Here is a 22738-nt window from a genome sequence, read left to right as displayed (position 1 = left end):
CTCCTGTCCATTTCCCCTTTCTGTGGGGGTACCTCAAGGTTCTGTCCTCGGATTCCTCCTCGACTCCATTTACACCTCTTCCCTTGGTCAATTAATAAACTCCCATGGCTTCTAGTACCATCTCTATGCTAACAAAACACAAATCTATCTCTCTACTTCTCACCTCACTCCTTCCATCTCCTCTCACATTACTAACTTACTCGACATATCAGCATGGATGTCACACCACTCCCCCAAACTCAATCTTTCTAAAACTGAGCTCATAATTTTTCCTCCGGCCCATACCCCCTCCCCTGACTTCTCCAACAAGATCAATAATACAACCATCAGTCCCTCCCCTCATGTCAGGGTTCTAGGTGTATTCCTGGACTCTGACCTGTCCTTTCAGCCCTACATCCATTTGCTGTCCGAATCTTACAGAGTTCACCTCCATAACAAAATACGCCCTTTTCTAACCGTTAAAACGAATAAGCAACTTATTCACTCCCTTGTTATCTCTTGCCTTGACTATTGTAACTCCCTTCTCATTGGCCTACCTCTCTGCAAGCTATTCCCTCCTAAGTCTTTCTTTCATGAATGCCGCTGCCAGACTCATCCTTCTTTCCAACCATTCAGTGTCTGCCACCCCTCTCTAACAAATCCCTCCACTGGCTTCCCATTGCACAATGAATAAAATTCAAAACACTAACAATAACCTCAAGCTATATAACCAATCCTATCTCCAAATATCACCCAAACCGTTCTCTTTGCTCCTCCCAAGACCTCTTGCTCTTTAGCTCCCTTGTGTCTTCCTCCAATGCTCGTCTCTAGGATGTCTCCAGAGCCTCTCCCATTCTCTGAAACTCACTAACTAAATCTGTCTGGTTATCTCCTACTCTTTCCACTTTTAGGTGATCCCTGAAAAGTCATCTCTTTAGGGAGGCCTATCTTGCCCACACCTAACAACTCAATCTTCTTTTCCCTCATCAGTTCATTCCTCACAGTTACTAATTTTTGTTTCACCAGCCCCTCCCTTTTAGATTGTAAGCTCACAGGAGTAGGACCCAGCTAACCCTCTTCTATTGAATTGTATTGGTGCTGTATTGTGTCCCTTTATATTGTAAAGCACTTTTCAAACTGTTGGCGCTATATAAATCCTGAATAATAATATTAATAAAGACAAAAGGGCATTTTTTAAACCAATAAATGTGATATTCATGAAAGTTAATCGTTCTTCATAATTTAAATCACCTGCAGCAAGAAAATTTACCTGAATTATTTGGTGAATGGCACATTTGCTGCTTTATAAATATACCCCAAAGTGGAGAGAAGAACACACAATCAGCTCTTTGGGCTGTTACTGAGTTGATGCCTGATTTGTAATGCACCTAGACCGAAACGCATTACCGAAGTTTTAAACCTGGTTAATAAATCATTTTCTGATGATGGTGTCCTATGCCATGGGTCACGTATTTCATAATGTCAAAGCTATTGTTTATCTTTATTGACATAGCTTGGGCCACATATACAACAATAGTGTCTATTTTCCCATTGTATTAGGTGACTGCAAAACTAGTCTTGTGAAAACACTTTTTCTGATAGAACAATGTCATTTTTGGAAATGTTCCTGCCAGAAACTATTATTTCTGAGATTTTTAATGCAAATCACAATGTGACTTAACACATTCCACCTATTATTTTTAGAATATAATTGCCTCATTTCAAACAATACTCACACCAAACTTTAATTCGCCATAAATGCAACCTTCTCCCATATTTCCACCAAAGTTCATGTTTCACCATGTTGGTTGGCTAAATTCTTCAGGAGCTGAGCATACACAGTCATAATTTCCCGGGTGCCGAAACTGCACATGTTGGTAGCATTTTCCCAACAGAACCTTGCAAATCCCCTATACCTATGCCCATGATAAGAGGTGGTAGTCTCATTTTTTAATTTTAGTCAACTAATCATCTGGTGAATTAAATAACAATATGAGTAACGTTGGCATTTTTTCTGATTTAACTATATACATTAAGGTTCCCACTTCCATGGTGCGCTAATGCATACATGCTGACGTGTGTGTTAGAACTCCTAGAAATTGATATCCAAGCATCTTTGATATAAACTAAAATTTGCCTCCTGGAAGAACAAATTGCAAATGGATTTGTATTAGGGCAGGTGAAGATTGTGAAACCAACCATCAACAAAATGACTGGATAAGCAGTACCAAACTTCAAGGGGTGAGTGCCTGAGGGTTGTTGGAGCATTGATCAGCATGCCCCCCTCCCGTGGTATTTAATGTCCACAGTTGTTTAGCATTGCAGCGTGCTTGGTGGAGGCAGAATCATTATGATTATTATGTAAAACATGTAAACTATGAGCCTAGGACAGGAGTGAACTTTTATGACCCCTGGTGCAAGATTTCTGTAAAAATAGGATGCGATGCACTGGGACCCGCTTGAGGGAAGGGGTCCAAAATTGTACAAGAAGCCCTTGTGTATTAAACATTGCAACAAAACATTGGCTGCAATGGTACAACCCAACTTTTCTTCCATACCCTCCATGAAGATGATACCCTACCGGCCCAATGAGACACCCCGGAAAAGTTATACACCTTACGATTGCTAGATATGATAGAATGTATGTTACGGGATAATTACTTAATTTCTGTCAATGTACCACTACTACGCCCTACCGGTGAAAAGTCAACAGGTACTGTTTAACACTGTTTTACACTGTTTTTATTTGGGTATCTTGTTCTCCTGTATTACTGTATTCTCATAGTTAGCTAATAGTTTTCTGTACTGTATTTCAAACCATTCTCTTTCTTTTTTTGTTCAATAAAAATTAATGAAACGTAAACATTTATTTTATTTATTGTGTGTTAAGATAAAGAGACCCTATTTTTTAAATCTCCATCTCCGGTGTCCTCTTTTTGTAACTTGATAATATGGATATCCCCATTTGTAATTAGAATCTATGTACAGTATCTGACAAAAGTGAGTACACCCCTCACATTTTTGTAAATATTTTATTATATCTTTTCATGTGACAACACTGAAGAAATTACACTTTGCTACATTGTAAAGTAGTGAGTGTACAGCTTGTATAACAGTGTCAATTTGCTGTTCCCTCACCTTCAACCCTTTTTGTGGCTGCCTCTGCCGTTTTCAGGTAGGGCAGACAAAGCACTAGAAATAATCAAAATGACAACATCACAGTGTATACACAATTTACTATTACAATTAGAAATTCACATTCACATGAACTGGTTTATTACAAACATTATATGATTTTTTTAAGTAATCAGTTCTTTGACCAAGCTTAATACTGACTAATCATTGAGTGGTTGCAGATAATAACAAAATAACATAAAAGCCACTTCCATTTTGTTGATCACTATGCAATGCAATTGAAAGAAAATCTGAAGTGATTTACACTATATTACCAAAAGTATTGGGACGCCTGCCTTTACACGCACATGAACTTTAATGGCATCCAAGTCTTAGTCCGTAGGGTTCAATATTGAGTTGGCCCACTCTTTGCAGCTATAACCGCTTCAACTCTTCTGTGAAGGCTGTCCACAAGGTTTAGGAGTGTGTCTATGGGAATGTTTGACCATTCTTCCAGAAGCGCATTTGTGAGGTCAGGCACTGATGCGGATGAAAAGGCCTGGCTCGCAGTCTCCGCTCTAATGCATCCCAAAGATATTCTGTCGGGTTGAGGTCAGGACTTTGTGCAGGTCAGTCAAGTTCTTCCACCCCAAACTCGCTCATCCATGTCTTTATGGACCTTGATTTGTGCACTGGCCCATATCATTTGGTGGAGAGGGGGATTATTATGTGGGGTTGTTTTTCAGGGGTTGGGCTTGGCCCCTTAGTTCCAGTGAAGGGAACTTTTAAGGTGTCAGCATACCAAGACATTTTGGACAATTTCCTGCTCCCATCTTTGTGGGAACAGTTTGGGGATGGCCCTTTCCTGTTCCAACATGACTGCGTACCAGTGCACAGAGCAAGATACATGAGCAAGTTTGGGATGGAGGAACTTGACTGGCCTGCAGTAAGCCCTCCCACCTAGTACAGACTACTTAGTAAGCCTCCCCTCCCAGTGCAGACCCCTCAGTAAGCCCTTCCACCTAGTACAGTCTGTAGAGAATGGTCAAACATTCCCATAGACACACTCCTAAACTTTGTACATGAGCAAGTTTGGGATGGAGAAACTTGACTGGCCTGCACAGAGTCCTGACCTCAACCCAAAAGAACACTATTTGGATGAATTAGAGCGGAGACTGTGAGCCAGTCCTTCTCGTCCAAAATTGTGCTTCTGAAAGAATGGTCAAACATTCCCATAGACACACTCCTAAACCTTGTTGACAGCCTTACCAGAAGAGTTAAAGCTGTTATAGCTGCAAAGGGTGGGCTAACTCAATACTGAACCCTACGGACTAAGACTGGGAGGCCATTAAAGTTCATGAGCGTGTAAAGGCAGGCGTCCCAATAGTTTTGGTAATATAATGTACTACCTAATCCAGCACTGTCAGCACAAGGAAGACAGTTCTGGGTAATTTAACTTTGGGTTCTTTTTCAGCATAGGCACCCAGGGTGCTTGGAACATCCAAGTGCACAAGTATGCACTTTCTTTCTCAGTTGATAGGTCAGAAAGTTACCCCAGCCCTTCCTGTCTCACTATTAACCAAGGGAGGTGTCCATCACTTTCATGGGGCAATAGAGAAGCTTAGGAAGGTACGAGGCCTGGTTTTTGACCTATCAATCCAGGAGGTACATGCATATTAGAACATTTGAGCATTCTGAGCACCCAAGGTGCTCAGAATGCTCAAATGTTCTAACATTGTTCTGACATTAAGTGCAGGCAGCTATGTGCTGGCAGCACTAGATTAGGTAGATATATCACTTTAGATTTGTTTTAAATCTGTGCCCATTTTGCCTGCTTGTGCTCATGAAAAGGGTGTATAGGAATCCCAAAAAATTACCTTTTTGGTTCATTATAAGTACAATGAGGGCACTTTAACACTTTGTATAAGTGTTGATAGATGGCCTATCCTCAGTGATGGCGAACCTTGGCACCCCAGATGTTTTGAAACTACTTTTCCATGATGCTCAACTACACTTCAGAGTGCATGAGCATCATGAAAAATATAGTGCCAAAACATCTGGGGTGCCAAGGATCGCCATCACTGTTATAGACCAATAGGCGGGAACAGGAGGGGTGGGTAAGATAACAACATTGCTAGGAAGTGCCGAAGTGTGCATATGAAAGTGTCTCAAAAAGTTATATAGAGAGGAAAGCATAACATTCAAAAAAAATGTTAATTTCAGTATGACAGTAACACAATTTCCAGGAACAAAGCTCCAAAATCCTTGCAAAGGATTGTCATTAGCAATTATGGACTGTTGGGAACAGGTGGCTTTCTGGTGGACTACAAGATGACTAAGAGACATCTAGATGAAAAGGTAAATGTTACAATGAGCTATCACTAACTGCCATAGGTCTCAACATTGTATCTATTTCAATACTTCAAATTGCATTATTTCTATCTAAGAGCAAAGGCTCTAGCAGCCCGTGTATACCCACTTTGTGCCCTACCTCATCCCAAAGCTCTTGCCCTGTACCAAGTAGCTATAGAAGGGTTTGGCACTAAGCCAAGTATAAACCCTGACTTCACTGGCGCATGCGCTCTGAAGGAACGGCCGCTGGTGCCGTTCCTTCAGAGCCCCGTGCCGTGACCGTCGGCTCCCGCACGCATGCGCGGGAGTGACGTAATTGCGGGTCCGGCCAATCAGATCCCGGAAGACGGGCGACTGAACATGTCGCCCGTCATACAGGTAAGCTGGCGGCATGGCGGGGGCTCGTTCTAAGGTAAGTATTTCATAATGAGCTACTATGCGATGCATATTAGCTCATTATGTGTTTCTCTTTCAGGTTGTAAAAAAAAAAAATAATAATTTTTGAATGAGTTTACAACCTCTTTAACACTTTTGTTCTTTTAACATGTAATGTATTTCGTTGTGTTAAAATACATGTACAACACAACAAAATGCATTAAAATAGGCATCCATGTGGATTATAAGAGGGAAGACAGCGCAGCGCCTTCTAAGTGCAGCAAGACATTTATTGAAGTATGTGCAGCAGTATTACACTCACATTTAGTCGGTGAATAAGATGCAGTTAGTCAAGTAATGTTGATCATCAGGAGCATCACTGGAGCGGGTCCTGGTGGTGGAGGCAGTGGATCCCGGTGAGAGCGGCAGGGGGTTCCTCCGTGTGTACAGGGATGGCCTCGGTGGTGTCCGTGGGCTCCTCGCCAACTGGTGGAACGCTGGCACTCGTGGGTCCTGGGATCCTGAAGCCACTCCTGGCGGTGATGTGGGATGCTACGGCGAAAGTTATCGGAGCATGCGCTCCTTCCTCAGGCTCCTGATGATCAACATTACTTGACTAACTGCATCTTATTCACCGACTAAATGTGAGTGTAATACTGCTGCACATACTTCAATAAATGTCTTGCTGCACTTAGAAGGCGCTGCGCTGTCTTCCCTCTTGTCTCCCCCCAGAGATCTCTTCTGTCTCTTCCGCCGGCAGCCGCTACAGTGGACAGCTACCCCCTGAACTGTTTGGGGGTCCCCCCACCCCTGGTGTTTACCTTCTCCCTTCCCCCCCTCCCCCGGGTCCCCAGGACCAGACTTTTTTTTTTTTTTTTTTGAGACCTCTTCTTGCGCCAATTCACCACCAAACCATTATCCATGTGGATTATGCATACATAACAAAACGTTTTTCTGTTTTAACTTATACTGTACATGGTAAAAATACTCTGAAGAGCTCTAAAACTTAGCAAAATGCAGCAGTATTAGGATGGGTTTCACAGCTGCTGTTCTCTACTGCTCATTACAGTATGTTTAAGGTGTGTTGCAACATGTGTCATAGTGTTATGATGTGCATTTTTACACTCATTGACATATGTTTTTATAGCTATTAATATGCATTAAAACACATGCTGATACACATTAACATGCATTTACATGCACTTCCATTGATTTCAATGGGCCCTCTCAACATGTGTTAAAATGAAAAAAAAATACACTGCCTGGTCAAAAAAAAGTCGCCACCTAAAAATACCTAAGCAACTGACTAAACTAAGCATGCACATGCTTAGTGTGGGCACATGCAGTAACTATCTATCTTATTAGATAGTTACTGCATGTGCCCAAAGAACGAGGTCAGCTGACTACCTGAATATACTGAATGACCAGGTTATTCCATCAATGTATTTTTTCTTCCCTGATGGCACGGGCATATTCCAAGATGACAATGCCAGAATTCATTGGGCTCAAATTGTGAAAGAGTGGTTCAGGGAGCATGAGACATCATTTTCACACATGGATTGGCCACCACAGTGTCCAGAACCTAACCCCATTGAGGATGTATTGGAGAAGGCTTTGCGCAGTGGCCTGACTCTCCCATCATCAATACAAGATCTTGGAGAAAAATGAATGCAACACTGGAGGGAAATAAATCTTGTGACATTGCAGAAGCTTATCAAAACAATGCCACAGCAAATGCGTGCCATAATCAAAGCCAACAAACAAAATATTAGAGTGTGTGACCTTTTTATTTAGTGGTGACCTTTTTTTGGCCAGGCAGTGTATATAATCAATGACTCTCACAGAACATTGTTGCCAACCCTCTATTTTTTACTCTATCTTTATCTTAGCACATGAACAGAATTGTAATTCTGTAAGCACCAGAGGTAATGATGACCACAACACAAGCCATATATGTAAGTGCACTTATCCTATGAACAGGGCAGTTATCAACGTTACCAAAAAACCTAGGCCAATAATTTGTCTTGTTTTCTAAACTCACTAGCTAAAGAGATGAATCTAAAACCACGTGTCACAGTTTCTGAATGTATAACAGTTCAATTATAATATAATGTAGGTGTTATCAAACCCATTATAAGTAAATGGTGGCGGTTTGGGAGCACAAGATGCTTTTTCAGGAGTACAGGCTAAAGGATTGACACTACAAGAACTGAGGTCTTCATTGGGTAAGAAATAGATAGCATCCTCTGAGTGAACCGATGGGTCTTCATCAAAGTAGTTATATGGTCGGAGGAAGAATCCAACTCCATTTCCAGCTGTCACTGTGTTTGGGATGTCCTCTGAATGCGGGATGTGTAGGAACCCAGTTGTAATTCAAGCCACCAAATCCTGTGTAAAAAATATAGAAGTTTATGTTTGTAATAGGAATGTATCCTATTTATTGCTGTATAATATGCATATGTAATAGGGAAGATGTAGAAGTTATAACTAATTTCAGCAGACAGTAAGCAAACAATTATTACTGAAGGCTTAGGATTGGCCATGCCTAGGGATGAGCTCAAGTATGTTCAGAAACTCACCTAAGTGAGCCCGCCAGGAAGCTGTCACTGTAAAAAGAACAAAAAGAGGGCGCACCAACCTTGCTCATTAAGTGGTGTTTTATTGATAAAAGAGAAAGGAAATATACTCACAACACAAAAATCTTAAAAGCGTATCCAGTCCACAATGGACACAAAGCAACCAGGTCACTGGGAAATGTCCATTATGCCAGAGGACCTTCTAAATGGCTGACACGTTTCGAGGGGAGATCCCCTCTTCTTCAGAGCCAGTCTATAATGTTCCATTGACACATTAAATATAAAGGATGGGTCTTGTCACATGGTCTCAGGACCCCACCCAAAAATGGGTGGAAATGGGAGTGGTATAAGAATGAACCACACTATAGTGCGTGAGATTGATCATACTGACAACGTCAAACTAAAAAAAAACACTTGCAACTACTACCAATAGTCAGCACCTCTCCAATCTGCATATGAAAAAAAAGGGGGCGGGGCATACCAATCGCATCCAAATAAAAAGGCACATACAAAAGGGATTGCCTACCCATGGTCGCTGAATTCGCTGATGATACTGGCAGTGGAAGATCCGTATAAGCAGGTCCCTGTAGCTACAAACGTGGCGATGAATTACAGAGTCTGGAACGCACACTGGTGCATTCCACCCCCCACTTCTTGCATCTGGGACACGGATTCTAGAGAACCTGGACATGCAGCTCAGGTGGAGCCAAAGGGAAGGGGCAGAAAAGCCATGTAGGCGCATGCCCTCCCTGCGGGAAGGACAGCCAACCCCAGTGGCCCGAAAGTGCAAGGGAGACACAGATTCCTCAGCTACAAAAAGGGAAGACCATCTGGTCGCGTCACCTCTGAATGTCCCACCAAGGACCCCCAGACATTGAAGGGCAACCCCTGAGGGTGTTCCACAGAAAAAAAAATAAAAAATTGATGTTATATGTATTACAGATGTAATAAAAATCAAATCAAAATCATAATCATATGCAGGTTTGTGTGTGTGCTTCTTGAATATTAAAGGAAGAGCATGCAGTTGTGCATATATGTGCATGTTAAGCATGTGCGCATAACAATCGCAACTGCATAAGGTGCAAATGCCCATGAACAAGCGCAGATGCATGTGCACACAAACATTTCACATGAGCAATGCGCACTTGGACATGAAGAAACAATAGGCACATATGTGAAGAAGGGGCACAAAAATGAAGGAAGAAAGCTGTCACTGTATTGGACCAATCAATCCCAAGGCATATCTCACTCTACACCTGCACATTTACTGCTTATGACCCTGGTAGATGACTGGCCCAGTATAGGTGACAGTTTCTTAGGGGGCTGGCTCAGTTGGGTTTGGACTGGAATCTGACCATGCCTGAGCTCATCTCCAGACATGACTTATATTAAACTTGTACTTTGCCCCTGCAAGTTCACTTCCATACTACACCCCGTAGATCACCCCCCCCCCCCCTGCTCCCCAGCTCATTGTACTCTCCTTCCTTTCACTTCCTTGCCACTCCGTTTGGGAGAGAAAGTCCTGTCTGGAGGCCACAAAGAAGGTCCAAACTGGAGCTTACACAGGACTCATAACACCCCCATGTTACACTGCCAAGCACCATTCCTGCCATGTGTGAAAGAGGAAAAACCCACATGGCCTTCCATACCAGTAAGTACTGAGTACACCACTTCCTCTGTTTCTGTGAGATAAATGTATGGAAGGGGAGCAAAATAAGGGTGAGTAAGTGCTGACTTTAATTACCTCTTTAAATGATCAGAATCTTATTATCCTTATACAGGATTTATATAGCGCCAACAGTTTGCGCATCGCTTTACAATGTGAGGAAGGACAATACAGTTACAATACAATTGAGTACAGGAGGAACTAGAGAGCCCTGCTCGTTACAGCTTACAATCTTAGAGGTTTACATGCTTTTGTCATGTACAAATAGAAAGTTTTGTATCAATTTACTCAATATATAAATAAATAGACATGTTTTTTACTTCTTTGCTTAATTGGGTTCTTGATATCTAGTTAGTTAAAAATATATTACTTATCTCAGTGGATAAGCATGAGACATTCCTAAAGTTTTGGTCTGCATGGACAGCATGTTCACAACCTAATCAGAGCCTTAGGCTTATGACAAAAAACAGAGGGTTGGTTGTTTGGCTAACCCCCAGTGTCCTTTTCCCATCCTCCCTTTCCTTGAACCATATAGCCCCACTGGATCTCTAGCCTTTCCACTATTCTTCACAGAATTCTTTTCATGTCAGTGCTGCAGACTGGGCTACATCTATTGGAAAAATGCTTTAACCCTGCCTTACTCCATTGGAACCCAGCTCCATTATATAGCAACTATCACCTTCAAAACATGTCCATGATTCACCCTTGGTGAAAGATGCGTACAATACTGACAGGAACGCCTCCAGAAAACACATATTATCATCTTGATTTCAATTTTTATAGTGACCTACTTTGTTCCTGTTTTCCTGGTTATATATGTAGTACTGCCCCCTTGAGGACTGCTGGATAACACACTTTCGGGTCCCCCTGAGTTACCGCTAGCAACTCTGGTATTAACAATTTAATACTTTACTTATTGGTTCAGTCAATGATCAGTCCAGGGGTTTGTAGTTGTTTTTGGTGTTTTATTTTAAATAGGGATGGGAGAAGGGAATAGTGGGGTACTTCAGATTAACTATTCACAAAATATGAGGACTCCTGTCTAGTGATGCAGCCAGGCTGCTGATTTCACCCTGGCACTAGCTGAATTTGGGTTAAGTCTCTATCCAGGAGACTTGAGGAACTAATTCTCCTCAGGATACTCTCCTAGCATCCCCTTCCACTTTACACACTAACACCCGTCCTCTGACTATCCTACTCCAGGGTGGCCCCCCTCAGGTCAGGCCCCTTGACACAATCCCCTGTACTCACAATACTGTTTTTCGAGGGTCTCCAGTGTCTCTCCCCCTTTAGTCAGTTCTCCTGGACCTCTGGGTTCAGTTCTGTTCCTTTGAGCCCCAGGCCGACCACCTGCGACCATGTGCCACCACTACAGAGGAGGAGGCAGCCGCCACCCTCCCTCCGGGACTCTGCTCACCGGCCAAAGACCCTGCAGCACATGTGCTCCTCGCTTTTATACAGTATCCCAAAATGCACCAAGACTGCCAGTCTCTGCCAATCGCCGGGACTGTATTAAAGCCCGTGCACACATTGGTAAGGTTTCCTCCCACTGTCCAACATGCCTCCCTATTGGACCAGGGTGAAACACTATCTAGACCCAATGAATCACACCCTGAGCACACAGAGCAGACCTAACTCACAGATCCTGCTTTCTGGAAGGCAGAAAGCAATAAAGATTTACCTGCTGCCCCTCTGATAGACAGACAGAGCCAAAAACTATACTCTCTCACTAGCACCTACCAAGGAGGGTGCTACATGTACATTTCCTTCCTTTTTTAAAACCCTCTTTACCCCCTCTTTACCCTACGTTCACACCTATGCTTTTTTTTGTGCATTTTGCAGTTTTCAGAAACAGTCCATTTAACATGGTTTCCCACTGTACACGTTCACACCTTTGTGTTTTTCAGCTGGTGCATTTTTGGAAAGGGTCAGGAACTTTTTTTTCCCCCCATAAAAAAAAATAGGGTGGGGTCCCCCCCCCCCCAAATCATTCCAGACCCTTATCCAAGAATGCAGCCCAACAGGTCAGTAAAGGGAGGGGACGAGGGAGTGCCCTTCCCTCAACCATGCCAGGGCACATGCCCTCAACATGGGGGGGTGTGCTTTGGGGCAGGAGGGGCTTCGCCCCCCTCCCCCAAAGCACCTTGTCCCCATGTTGATGGGGACAAGGGCCTCCGCCCCTTAGCTATTTAAGAAATGTCACACGGCAGAGCACGTTTGTCACAAGCAAGGCTAATATAACACCTTTGGGATGAATGGGATAAGCACATTTGTGAGATTAGGCACTGATGTTGGACAAGAAGACTTGACACGCAGTCTCTGCTCTAATTCATCCCAAAGGTGTTCTATCGGGTTGAGGTCAGTTCTCTATGCAGGCCAGTCAAGTTCCTCCACCCTAAATTTGCCCATCCATGTCTTTAAGGACCTTGCTTTCTGCACTGGTCCAAATCATTATGGTGTGGGTTGTTTTTCAGGGGTTGGTCTTGGCCCCTTAGTTCCAGTCAAGGGAACTCCTAAGGCATTAGCATACCAAGACATTTTGGACAATTTCATGCTCCCAACCTTGTGGGAACAGTTTGGGGTTAGCCCTTCCTATTCCAACATGACTGCGCACCAGTGCACAAAGCAAGGTCCATAAAGACATGGATGAGCAAGTTTTGGATGGAGTAATCTGACTGGCCTGCCTGGCCTCAACCCAATAATACACCTTTGGGATGAAATAGTGCGGAGACTTCGAGCCAGGCCTTCTCTTCAACATCAGTGCTTGACCTTACAAATGTGCTTCTGAAAACATTCCCATAGACACACTCCTAAACCTTGTGGACAGCCTTCCCAGAAGAGTTGAAGCTGTTCTAGCTGCAAAGAGTGGGCCAACTCAATATTGAACCCTATGGACTAAGACTGAGATGTCATTAAAGTTCATGTGTGTGTAAAGGCAGGCGTCCCAATACTTTTGGTAATATAGTGTATATTCTTTATTCCAAATCAAAACAGGGTTTATTATAATATGGTGTAATATAATATAATATAGTGTATATTTCTGTACTTGTAAAGCATGCATTTTGTCCATAAAAAAGGAAAACTAGTGAAGCCATTACATCTAAGGACTTATAAGCAGAAATATGTTACATCTTTGCTCTTGGGTTTGAGTAAACTTTAAAGGCTTAAGCCCCGTACACACGTACCGATCGTCGGGCGAACGATCGGCCGTCTGTTGTCCAGGGCTGTCGGTGTCTGTTGAAAAGTGCAAAAGACTGCACAAGAATTTTGTCCGCCGACTACAGACGACTGCAGAAGTGATGTCATGTAATGGTTAACTTAACCAGTGTTTTTTCTTTTCTGAGCATGCCCAGTCTTGCAAATCTGCTGTCTGTTGGCCGAATTCTGTACTGACTGGCGAACAATCGGCCGTTTTGGTGTCAGCATACAAAAATTTTAATGCTTGCAAGACAGATTCTGTTGGGCCGAAAGTGCGCTGTCGGCTGTCGGCAGCATCATACTAACAAGCCGAAAATCGGCCGATCGGTCGTCGGCCGAAGCTTTTCGGCCGACAATCGGTACGTGTGTACGGGGCTTAACTCCACCAGTTGCACTAATTTACACCTGTATTTAGAGTGCAACATGATATAAATGGACACCACCCAACCCCCAATTTGCCCCCTATTGTGTGGGGACTCTTCTCTGCCCACACAGCCGAATCATACATTTATAGAGTTCTGTGCAGTGATCACTTCCCCACTTGTAGTCCATTGACACTTACAGAAACACAGTTGCATTGCTTTGCAGGCTGATTTACCTTCATTATTTTTTTTGTAAAAGGTGATAAACAGCAAATTACCAAATCATCAAAATCTAAGGCTCCATTCACACCAATGCGTTGGAAAGGGTCAGAGCCTTGTTTAACCACTTTAGCTCCGGAAGGATTTGCCCCCTTTCTGATCAGGCCCTATTTTGCGATTCTGCACTGCGTTATTTTAGCGGACAATTGCACGGTCGTGCGACGCTGTACCCAAACAAAATTTACGTCCTTTTTTTTCCCACAAACAGAGCTTTCTTTTGGTGGTATTTGATCACCTCTGCTATTTTTAATTTTTGCGCTATAAACAAAAAAAGAGCGACAATTTTGAAAAAAAAAAAAAACAATATTTTTCACATTCTGCTATATAACATTCCCCAAAAAATATGTAAAAATCAATTTTTTTAATATTTCAGGCCAATTTGTTTTCTGCTATATATTTTTGGTAAAAAAAATTACAATAAGCGTATTTTGATTGGTTTGCGCAAAAGTTATTGGGTTTACTAACTACGGGAAAGATTTATGTCATTTTTTTTTACTACTAATGTGGTCGATCTGATTTTTTGCGGGACTGCCACATTGCGGCGGACAGATCGGACACCTGAATGACATTTTCTGACACTTTTGGGGGGACCAGTGACATTACTACAGTAATCAGTGCTAAAAATATGCACTGTTACTGTAATAATGACACTGGCAGAGATAGGGGTTAATACTGTGGGTGATCAAGGGGTTAAATGTATGCCTCATGCTTACTGACAGGTGTGTGTGTGTGTGTGGGGGGGGGGTTGTTCTGTGACAGACACAGAGATTGCAGTTTCATGCTGAATCTGCTGATCTTTTCCTATCTGTCACTGAGAAGATCTGCGCGCCGTCGGAATCACTAGCAGTCCAGTGATGTAGTCTACGTCGCTGGACCCAGGTGAGCCGCACTGCCGCAGAAATATTACTGTTGGCGGTCGGCAAGCGGTTAAATGCAAAACTGTGCTTTTTTTTTTTTTTGCTTTTTTGGTTCAATAGATTTCAATGGAGAAGCTGCAGAAAGATATATAGGTTTTTTTTTTTTACACAATTTGCATCTCTGCGTTTTTAAGTCCAACAACAAATTTTCCAAAAAAAGCATAAGGAAACGCGAATTGCAGCAAAATCACTGTGAAATTGCAGTAAAAAAACTTGGAAAGCACAGCAAAAAGCACTAAAGAAATGCTGAAAAGCAACATGCAAAAGTGCGAATCGAGCCTAATGTTGTGACACATGAAATCAAACATACTGTAAAAATAGCGCTATTAAATAACCCACCTATGGATATGCTCCAAGAAAAACATCACTTCACAAAATCAGCTTACACCCAAAAGCAATAACAATCACTGTCATCATATGGATATTACATATGTCCTAAGATCTGTGATCAGGACACCCAGATCCTTCTCAATCATTAACTTTACTTCCCTTCATTTTTATGGAGCACGAGTTTTATTTTCCATGTATACAAAGATTAAACTAATTTTGTTTGTTCAAACTTAGCACAGGATACAAGATAAAGTTCTTAACGCTTGCATCCTGTACTGATTACGAATGAAAGAAAGGAGTTTGACTTTTATCTTGTATCCTGTGCTGATTTGGAATAAAGCTAAGAATTTTTCGCTGTATAATAAATCCTGTTCTGATTTGGAATAAAGAAAATACACTATATTGTGAAAAAGTATTGGGGCGCCTGCCTTTACACGCACATGAACTTTAATAGCACCCCAGTCTTAGTCCGTAGGGTTCAATATTGAGGTGGCCCACCCTTTGCAGCTATAACAGCTTCAACTCTTCTGGGAAGGCTGTCTACAAGGTTTAGGAGTGTGTCAATGGGAATGTTTGACCATTCTTCCAGAGGCACATTTGTGAGGTCAGGCACTGATATTGGACAAGAAGGCCCAAAGGTGTTTTGTCGGGTTGAGGTCAGGACTCTGTGTGGACCAGTTAAGTTCCTCCACCCCAAACTTGCTCATCCATGTCTTTATGGACCTTGCTTTTTACACTGGTGCACAGTCATGTTGGAAGAGGAAGGGGCCATCCCCAAACTGTTCCCACAAAGTTGGGAGCATGAAATTGTCAAAAATGTCTTGGTATACTGACGCCTTAAGATTTCCCTTTACTGGAACTAAAGGGCCAAGCCCAACCCCTGAAAAACAACCCCACAGGAAAACAGAGTCCGTCTGGCTTTCCGCTTGTGTGAAAGCCTCGTACACACGATCAGATTATTGGACAAATTTTCTTTCGTTTTTTGTTGCATGCTAGTCTCATATGGAAAGGGAAGAGGTTACTTTCATTCAAAAATTCTCGTACGACAGAATTCAACTTTAGAAGTGATGTCATGTGTTGAATTGTTTTGTATGTGTTCTTTAGTTTCCGAGCATGCCTAGTCTTGCTCTTATGATTTTTTTCGGACAAAAATTGTATAATTAAATGAAAATCGGACGTTGTGTTCACGTACGATAAACACTTTATAGCCCGCACATCCAGTTTTCGTCGTACGAAAATTCGTAATCGGCTGTCGAAAGCACTATACTAACAATCCGAAAATTGGTAGATCGTTCGTCAGACGAAATTTTACTTCCGATCTTCTTATCGTGTGTATGGGCCTTTAGGGTCCTTTCACACTGGCTTTCCACCCTGCAGACTCCTCTATGGGAGATCGGAAGAAAACGGACTGCCTGTCCGTTTTCATCCGATCCCACCCGAATCGACCCACCAGACGGATGGAAAATAAGGTTACCATCTGTCTGGATTTCACAGGCCACATCGGATCGGATAACAGCAGGTGTCAGCGGACATGTCACCGGTGGCCTCCGCTGCTCTATAGGGGTGCATGGAGCAACTGATCAGGTCTGCCTGAAAAACTGACAGGAGGACCTGATCAGAAAGCCTGTGTGAAAGCTAGATAGCTTTGTACATACATACTGTACCTTTGAGTCGCCTGCGAACCCAGATATGGTACTTTTTCCATTTTATTTCACATTCTAAATACAGTAGCTTATACATACATAACAGTCCTTTTTAGAGCGGATTTGCATTATCTCGTCAAAAACTCACCTCATCTTGAATGTTTTCATTATTAATAAATTTAGAGAATGCCACTGACGGTGACCATGGGTCATTTTGGTTGTAGATGCTGCTGCTCTGCTGCTCATTGTCTTTGTATTTGGTAACAGCCAACTTGTATCTAAAATGAATACATAAGAATAATTAGATGTTAAAAAAAAAAAGAGATTTTGTTAAAAAAGAAATGTATTTTATATGTATTGAAACCTTATTCATTTTATTTTACTAGTGTAACTCTGTGAAAGGGGTTCCATACACAGTGCTGTATTTGCAAGTAATGCTGCAAGTTTCAACATCACTTATAATTCCCAAGCCCTTGTTAGAAAGAGAACCAATTGTGATTTCTGTGTGTGGCAAGGACAGATATGGAAAGGCTTTCTTTAAAAAAAAATAAAAATAAAAGGAGCCCTTTTTTTGGGGGGGGGGGGTAATTTGGGGTTTTCATTATTTCGATTTTTTTCTCCCTTATGTTGCTAGGTTCTTTATATTGGGCTAAGCTGCATTTGTGATGCAAGGCTTTGCTTTTTTGGGAGAGATAGTGTTTTGGGGGTCTCAATTCTTTTGTTTTTATTTTCATTTTATATTGATACTGCCTTTTTTAAAGTTGTTCTAAAGGCAGAATGTTTTTTCCTTAATGCATTCCATGCATTAGGATAAAAAACCTTCAGTGTGCAGCAGCCCCCTTCACCCCCCCCTCCCAATACTTACTCACTTACTCATGCTCCATCTCGATCCAGTGATGCTGCACGAGAACCTCAGCTGTCTGGGACTCTCCCTCCTGATTGGCTGAGACACAGCAGACGGTGCCATTGGCTCCAGATGCTGTCAATCAAAGCCAGTGAGCCAATGAGGAGAGAGATGGGGTGGCGCCGAGTCGTGGCTCCGTGTCTGAATGGACACACAGATCAGCAGTTCGGGTACCCCCATAGCAAGCTGTTTGCTGTGGGGACACTCAGCAGGAGGGAGGGGCCAGCTCTGCTCTATGCAAAACCAACTGCACAGAGCAGGTAAATATACCATTGATATTTTTTAATAAAAAAAATCCAAGATTTTAATAGCACTTTAGGTTTGGGGCTTTCAAAGTGCAGCTGTGATGTGTTACTAATCATATGTACTTGGGGCTCCCTTTTATTCACAGCCACGTCATTTGACTGAAACTAAAAATCCTGCAAGTCAGTGTGCTCCTAAATCACCTCAGATTATATCAGTCACATTCACTGCACTCCCTATCCCCATAGCCAAATTACAAGTTAGGCATACAATAGTTAGGCCTACTACTATGCATGCCTTAAACTGTTCTCCACAGAACAAATAGAAAAAAATCCCAGCCACCGCACACCATACAAGCCCAGTGTGTAATAAGTGATAGCAGCCTCAGCCTAACCCCATACAGGCCATGCCCTTCAACATGTTTTGCCCCACCTATGGGGCTTAGTCTTACCTCCATGACTAAGCCCTGTAGGTGTAGTGAAACATGTGGGGGGGGGGGGGCATGACCTGGATAGAATTAGGCTGAGGCGGCTATCTTTTATTACACACTGAGCTTGTATGGTGTGTGTGGTGGCTATTTTTCTCTGTTTGTTCTGTGGATTACAAGGAGTCAGGACAGACTCCTAGCCTGACCTGCACCCTCAGTAGAACACACTGTATGAAGGATATAGATGCTGAAGAGAAGACCCTAAAGTTGGTTTAAAACTGTTCTATTGCTAAACAGTTTTACACTGCTATATTCTTTGCAGTAACCATTGCTAGTAAATTTGGGCATAGCCTTTCCTAATAGAATTGCCAGCTGCTGGCCAGTTTGGCACTGCAGTATCATCTGCGATCTCCTAATTCTTTAGTAAAACACCTGACTGTATTCCTTGGGGTTAATTTACTAGTGGCAAATAGACTGTTCATTTTGCAAGGGAAGTTGTGCTTTGCAAGGGAATTTTCCCTAGAGCTTAGAGAATGAGGAGAAGACATTTTTTATTTTCCTTGCACATGATTGGGTATGCATAGCAAAGTGAATTTTCACCGCATTCACTATGCTCTGGGGATATTTCCCTTGCAAAGTCCTATATAAGCCTATATGCATTTAGTAAATCAGCCCCTTTGTCTCTAGTACATATTCATACAGTTTCCATAATCCAGAGTTTCTGAATAAATGAATGCCTGGTGCAACTCCCTGTGTAATCTTAGTATTAATTACTTGCAAATCTGATGAATCAGCAAAAAAAGTGCAACCATATTTACCCTGCAAATAAATCATAAACAAACATGACATCAATATTGAAAATACTAAATATCTTCCACAGTGGTTTATAAAGTCGCAAAATTTTTGTGCAAAAAAAGGCCTTATGAAAAAAAAGCTATGTGTTCATCCAGTGACAGAAGAAATTTTCCAATGTGATCTTATATGAATTAGTGTAAAATGCTACAGTGATCTAGTGATTCCCACCATCATTTCTGCTATGCTCTCATCTCCAGAGTTGGACCTGCTGCGAGCTAGGTCTAGTACCGCTTTCTGCTTAGGCAGGGGGTGCCTTAAATGCTGCTCCAATTTGGATACTCCTTACACTGTAGTCTTCCTTTTTGCCTCTCTGAGGTGCTCGCATATAGGTGGTGTGAGTATAGGAGAAACGGTGGTGGGAATCACTAGATCACTGTGGCATATTGCACTAATTTCTAGAAGATCACATTAGAAGATTTATTCTGTCACTGGTCATTGGTAACACAAAATACGCTGCCATGAATTTAAATCCTACAGCGCACGCAAGGTTCACCTTCACAAGAAAGCACATATCCAGGCCCATCTAAAGTCTGCCAATGAACATCTAAATGATTTAGAGATGGACTGGGAGAAGGTGCTGGGGTCAGATGAGACCAAAATTGAGCCCTCTGTCATTAGCTCGACTCACTGTGTTTGGAGGAAGAAAAATTCTGACTATGACCCTAAGAACACCCTCCCTACAGTCAAGAACGGAAGTGGAAACATTATGCATTGGAGCTGTTTCTTTATAAAAAATTAATGGAGGGAGCCGGAACTTCGAGTTGCCAAGCGACAGCCAAGAAACCTTAAGGATTTTGAGAAGGTCTGTAAAGAAGAGTGGACCAAAGTCCTTCCTGAGATTTGTGAAAACCTGAAGTAACAAACTACAAGAAACATTTTACCTTTGTGCTTGCCAACAAGGGTTTCTCCACCAACTAAGTCATGTTTTGCTTGAGGTTTAAATACTTATTTTACTCACTGAACTGCAAATCAATTTATAACATTCCTATCATGTGTTTTTTCTGGATTTTTGATTGATATTCTGTCTCTATCATTTAAAATACACCTATGATAAAAAAAATATACTGTATATATATATATATATATATATATATATATATATATATATATATATATATATATATATATAGACCCTCTATTTCTTTGTAAGTGGGCAAATGTGCAAAATATGAATGGGATCAAATACTTATTGTCCCCACTATATATATGGTTGCACTTTTCTTGCTGATTCATAAGATTTGCAAGTAATTAATACTAAGATTACACAGGGAGGCACAACTGGCATTCATTTATTCATTTACTTTTGGATGTGGGAACACATTGTACTGTTTAAGCAAAAAAAGGGATCAAGCTCCCAGGTGATCAATGGTTATAGAACACAAACGAGGGAATTTAAAACAAACTGCTGCCAACTAGCTGCAGGTGGTCCCACATAAAAAATAGGAAAAAATGTGTCAGTGTATGTTTGTATTCCACTCTATAACTGAACAGTGTTCTTTATGTATCTAAAGTGCTCAAAAAACTGTCTCAAAAAACAGTGTCTCAAAAAACTTTGATAATAATCATATTTAAAAAACAGTGCAAGAAATGTTAAACAATAACCATATCAAAAAGTGCAGGTGCAATAGAATCTGTGCAATGCAATCAAAAATGAATATGTTCATCAAAAAGTGCTAGTGCAAAATAAATGCCAAAAATATTTGTGCAATATGATCAAAACCAATGAAGGATGCGAATATATAAAAATATATAAAAAAAAAACAAAATCAATTGATCAATAAACTCATATAAAACATGTGTGATAACGAATGCAAAAAATAAAAAATCATTGTAAAAATGTTTATAAAAAAAAACAAAATATAGTCTTCTTTAAAATCCCAAGTAAATATATAAAAGGTGTAAAAAAAAGTGCTAAAATAGGGTCTATCAAATGATACAATTTCTTCTTCTTCTGAAAACACGTGCAAAACACCCAACATGCTCCTTCCACCGTATCCCCAAAACGTACTCACCAGATGGGGTAGCTGGTCAGATTATAAACCAACAAATGCGCTTTTTTTATATATATAATTTCCAGCAGGTTGATTCTAATTCCAAAGGATGGTCTTCTCCATCTTCCCATATAGATATTCCCACAGGGATAGGCAAGGGTAAGATTTGAGAGAAAGAAAGAATCCAAATAGCGTAATTTCGTAAATCTTCACTTATTTATTAAAATATAGGCTTTTACACTCACATTAGTGTCTACCCAACACTGAGGATAAAAAGTATTCATCCTTCACTCCGGCTGCATATCTAAACTGCAAGTGTAAGGTAGAGCTGTGCGGTAGTGTTCGGTGTCCTGGCCCCGCCCTATTAGTTTCGTCATATGACATCCTTACGGAGTAGTAGCTGCTGTACTGTTTGCAGCCCCCCATACACAAAATAAGGGTAACTGTTGTAGGCAGCGCAGGTTATCTAATTGTTTTTCAAATCCAGGAAACATTGATTTGTTTGAATTGGACATTTACAGAGCACATTGCCAAAGACTTCAAGGCTACGGTAAATGGCATCGAATGTAAAAGTGACATGCACGTGTCAGCTTTACACAGGGAGTTTAGTATGGGCTGGTGCTACTACATTTATGAGAAACGTGTTGAATAATCCCCATGCTTTCACTGTATATCGACAGAACTATATTTGATGGAGTATATGGATAGATTGTATTGTCAATAGAATAACGTTTTAAAATGAACAGTGTTTTTAAGCATATCAATAAGGCCCCTTTCACACATGCTGTCTGTTTGTCCATTTTTCATTCATTCATTGATGGATGAAAAATGGACATCATGGCATCTCTATGGAGTTTTATTTTTCATTCAAATGGTTTACATACTTTTAATGTTAGGCTGACTAGTCTGTAGTTTTCAGGTATTTATCGTGGCCCTTTTTTCAATACAGGTACTTTTTTGATAATCTGCTGGTACCATTCCAGGCATTAAAAATTAGGAATAAGGTCTGGCTATAACATGGCTACATTTTTTTTAGAACACTTTGGTGTAAGCCATCTGGTCATAGTGATTTATTCACATTAAGTTTTCTATTTTTTTTAACACTGGTTTGTGTCACCCACATATTACTGTCTTGCTTATTATATCCCTTCCATTTGTTTGTATATACTGAGGAGAAGAATGTATTTAATACAGTTGCCTTTTGCCTGTTGCTTTTGACTAACTTTCCTGATCATCTTTTACATGGCCAATAGTTTCTGACCTAGTCCTCTTGGGTTCTTTCAAATAAAATATTTGAAAGAATTTCGGGGATTTTTTTTACTCTTCTCAGTAACGTGTCTCCCATAATTTACAAGGGTTCTTCAAAAAGTTTCTGCACTTTTTTTTAACTCCATTATTCACTTCCGGACCGCCTCATAGCAGTTTTACTGCCGCAGGGTGGCCCTCCTGTGCAGAATCACATATATATACGTGATTCTGCACTTCTGCCTACAGGTGGTGCATGCTCACTGTGCGCAAGCCCCTTTT

At 41.3% G+C, this 22738-nt stretch overlaps 1 protein-coding gene across 1 annotated transcript in view; it reads right to left on the bottom strand.

Moving 5' to 3' along the window:
* LOC309567450 (uncharacterized protein) overlaps window positions 1–22738 on the bottom strand; it is a 133256-nt gene that overhangs the window by 94887 nt on the left and 15631 nt on the right. The window contains 3 exon segments of the mRNA XM_082272839.1: window positions 7925–8193; window positions 8197–8208; window positions 16940–17069. Of these exon segments, the coding sequence (XP_082128965.1) occupies window positions 7925–8193; window positions 8197–8208; window positions 16940–17069 (411 nt within the window).

This window comes from Pelophylax lessonae, assembly GCF_965119305.1.
Source record: "Pelophylax lessonae genome assembly, chromosome: 11".
NCBI classification, from domain to species: domain Eukaryota; kingdom Metazoa; phylum Chordata; class Amphibia; order Anura; family Ranidae; genus Pelophylax; species Pelophylax lessonae.
The sequence above is the reverse complement of the archived record's forward strand: the minus strand, read 5'-3'. Positions and strand labels throughout refer to the sequence as shown.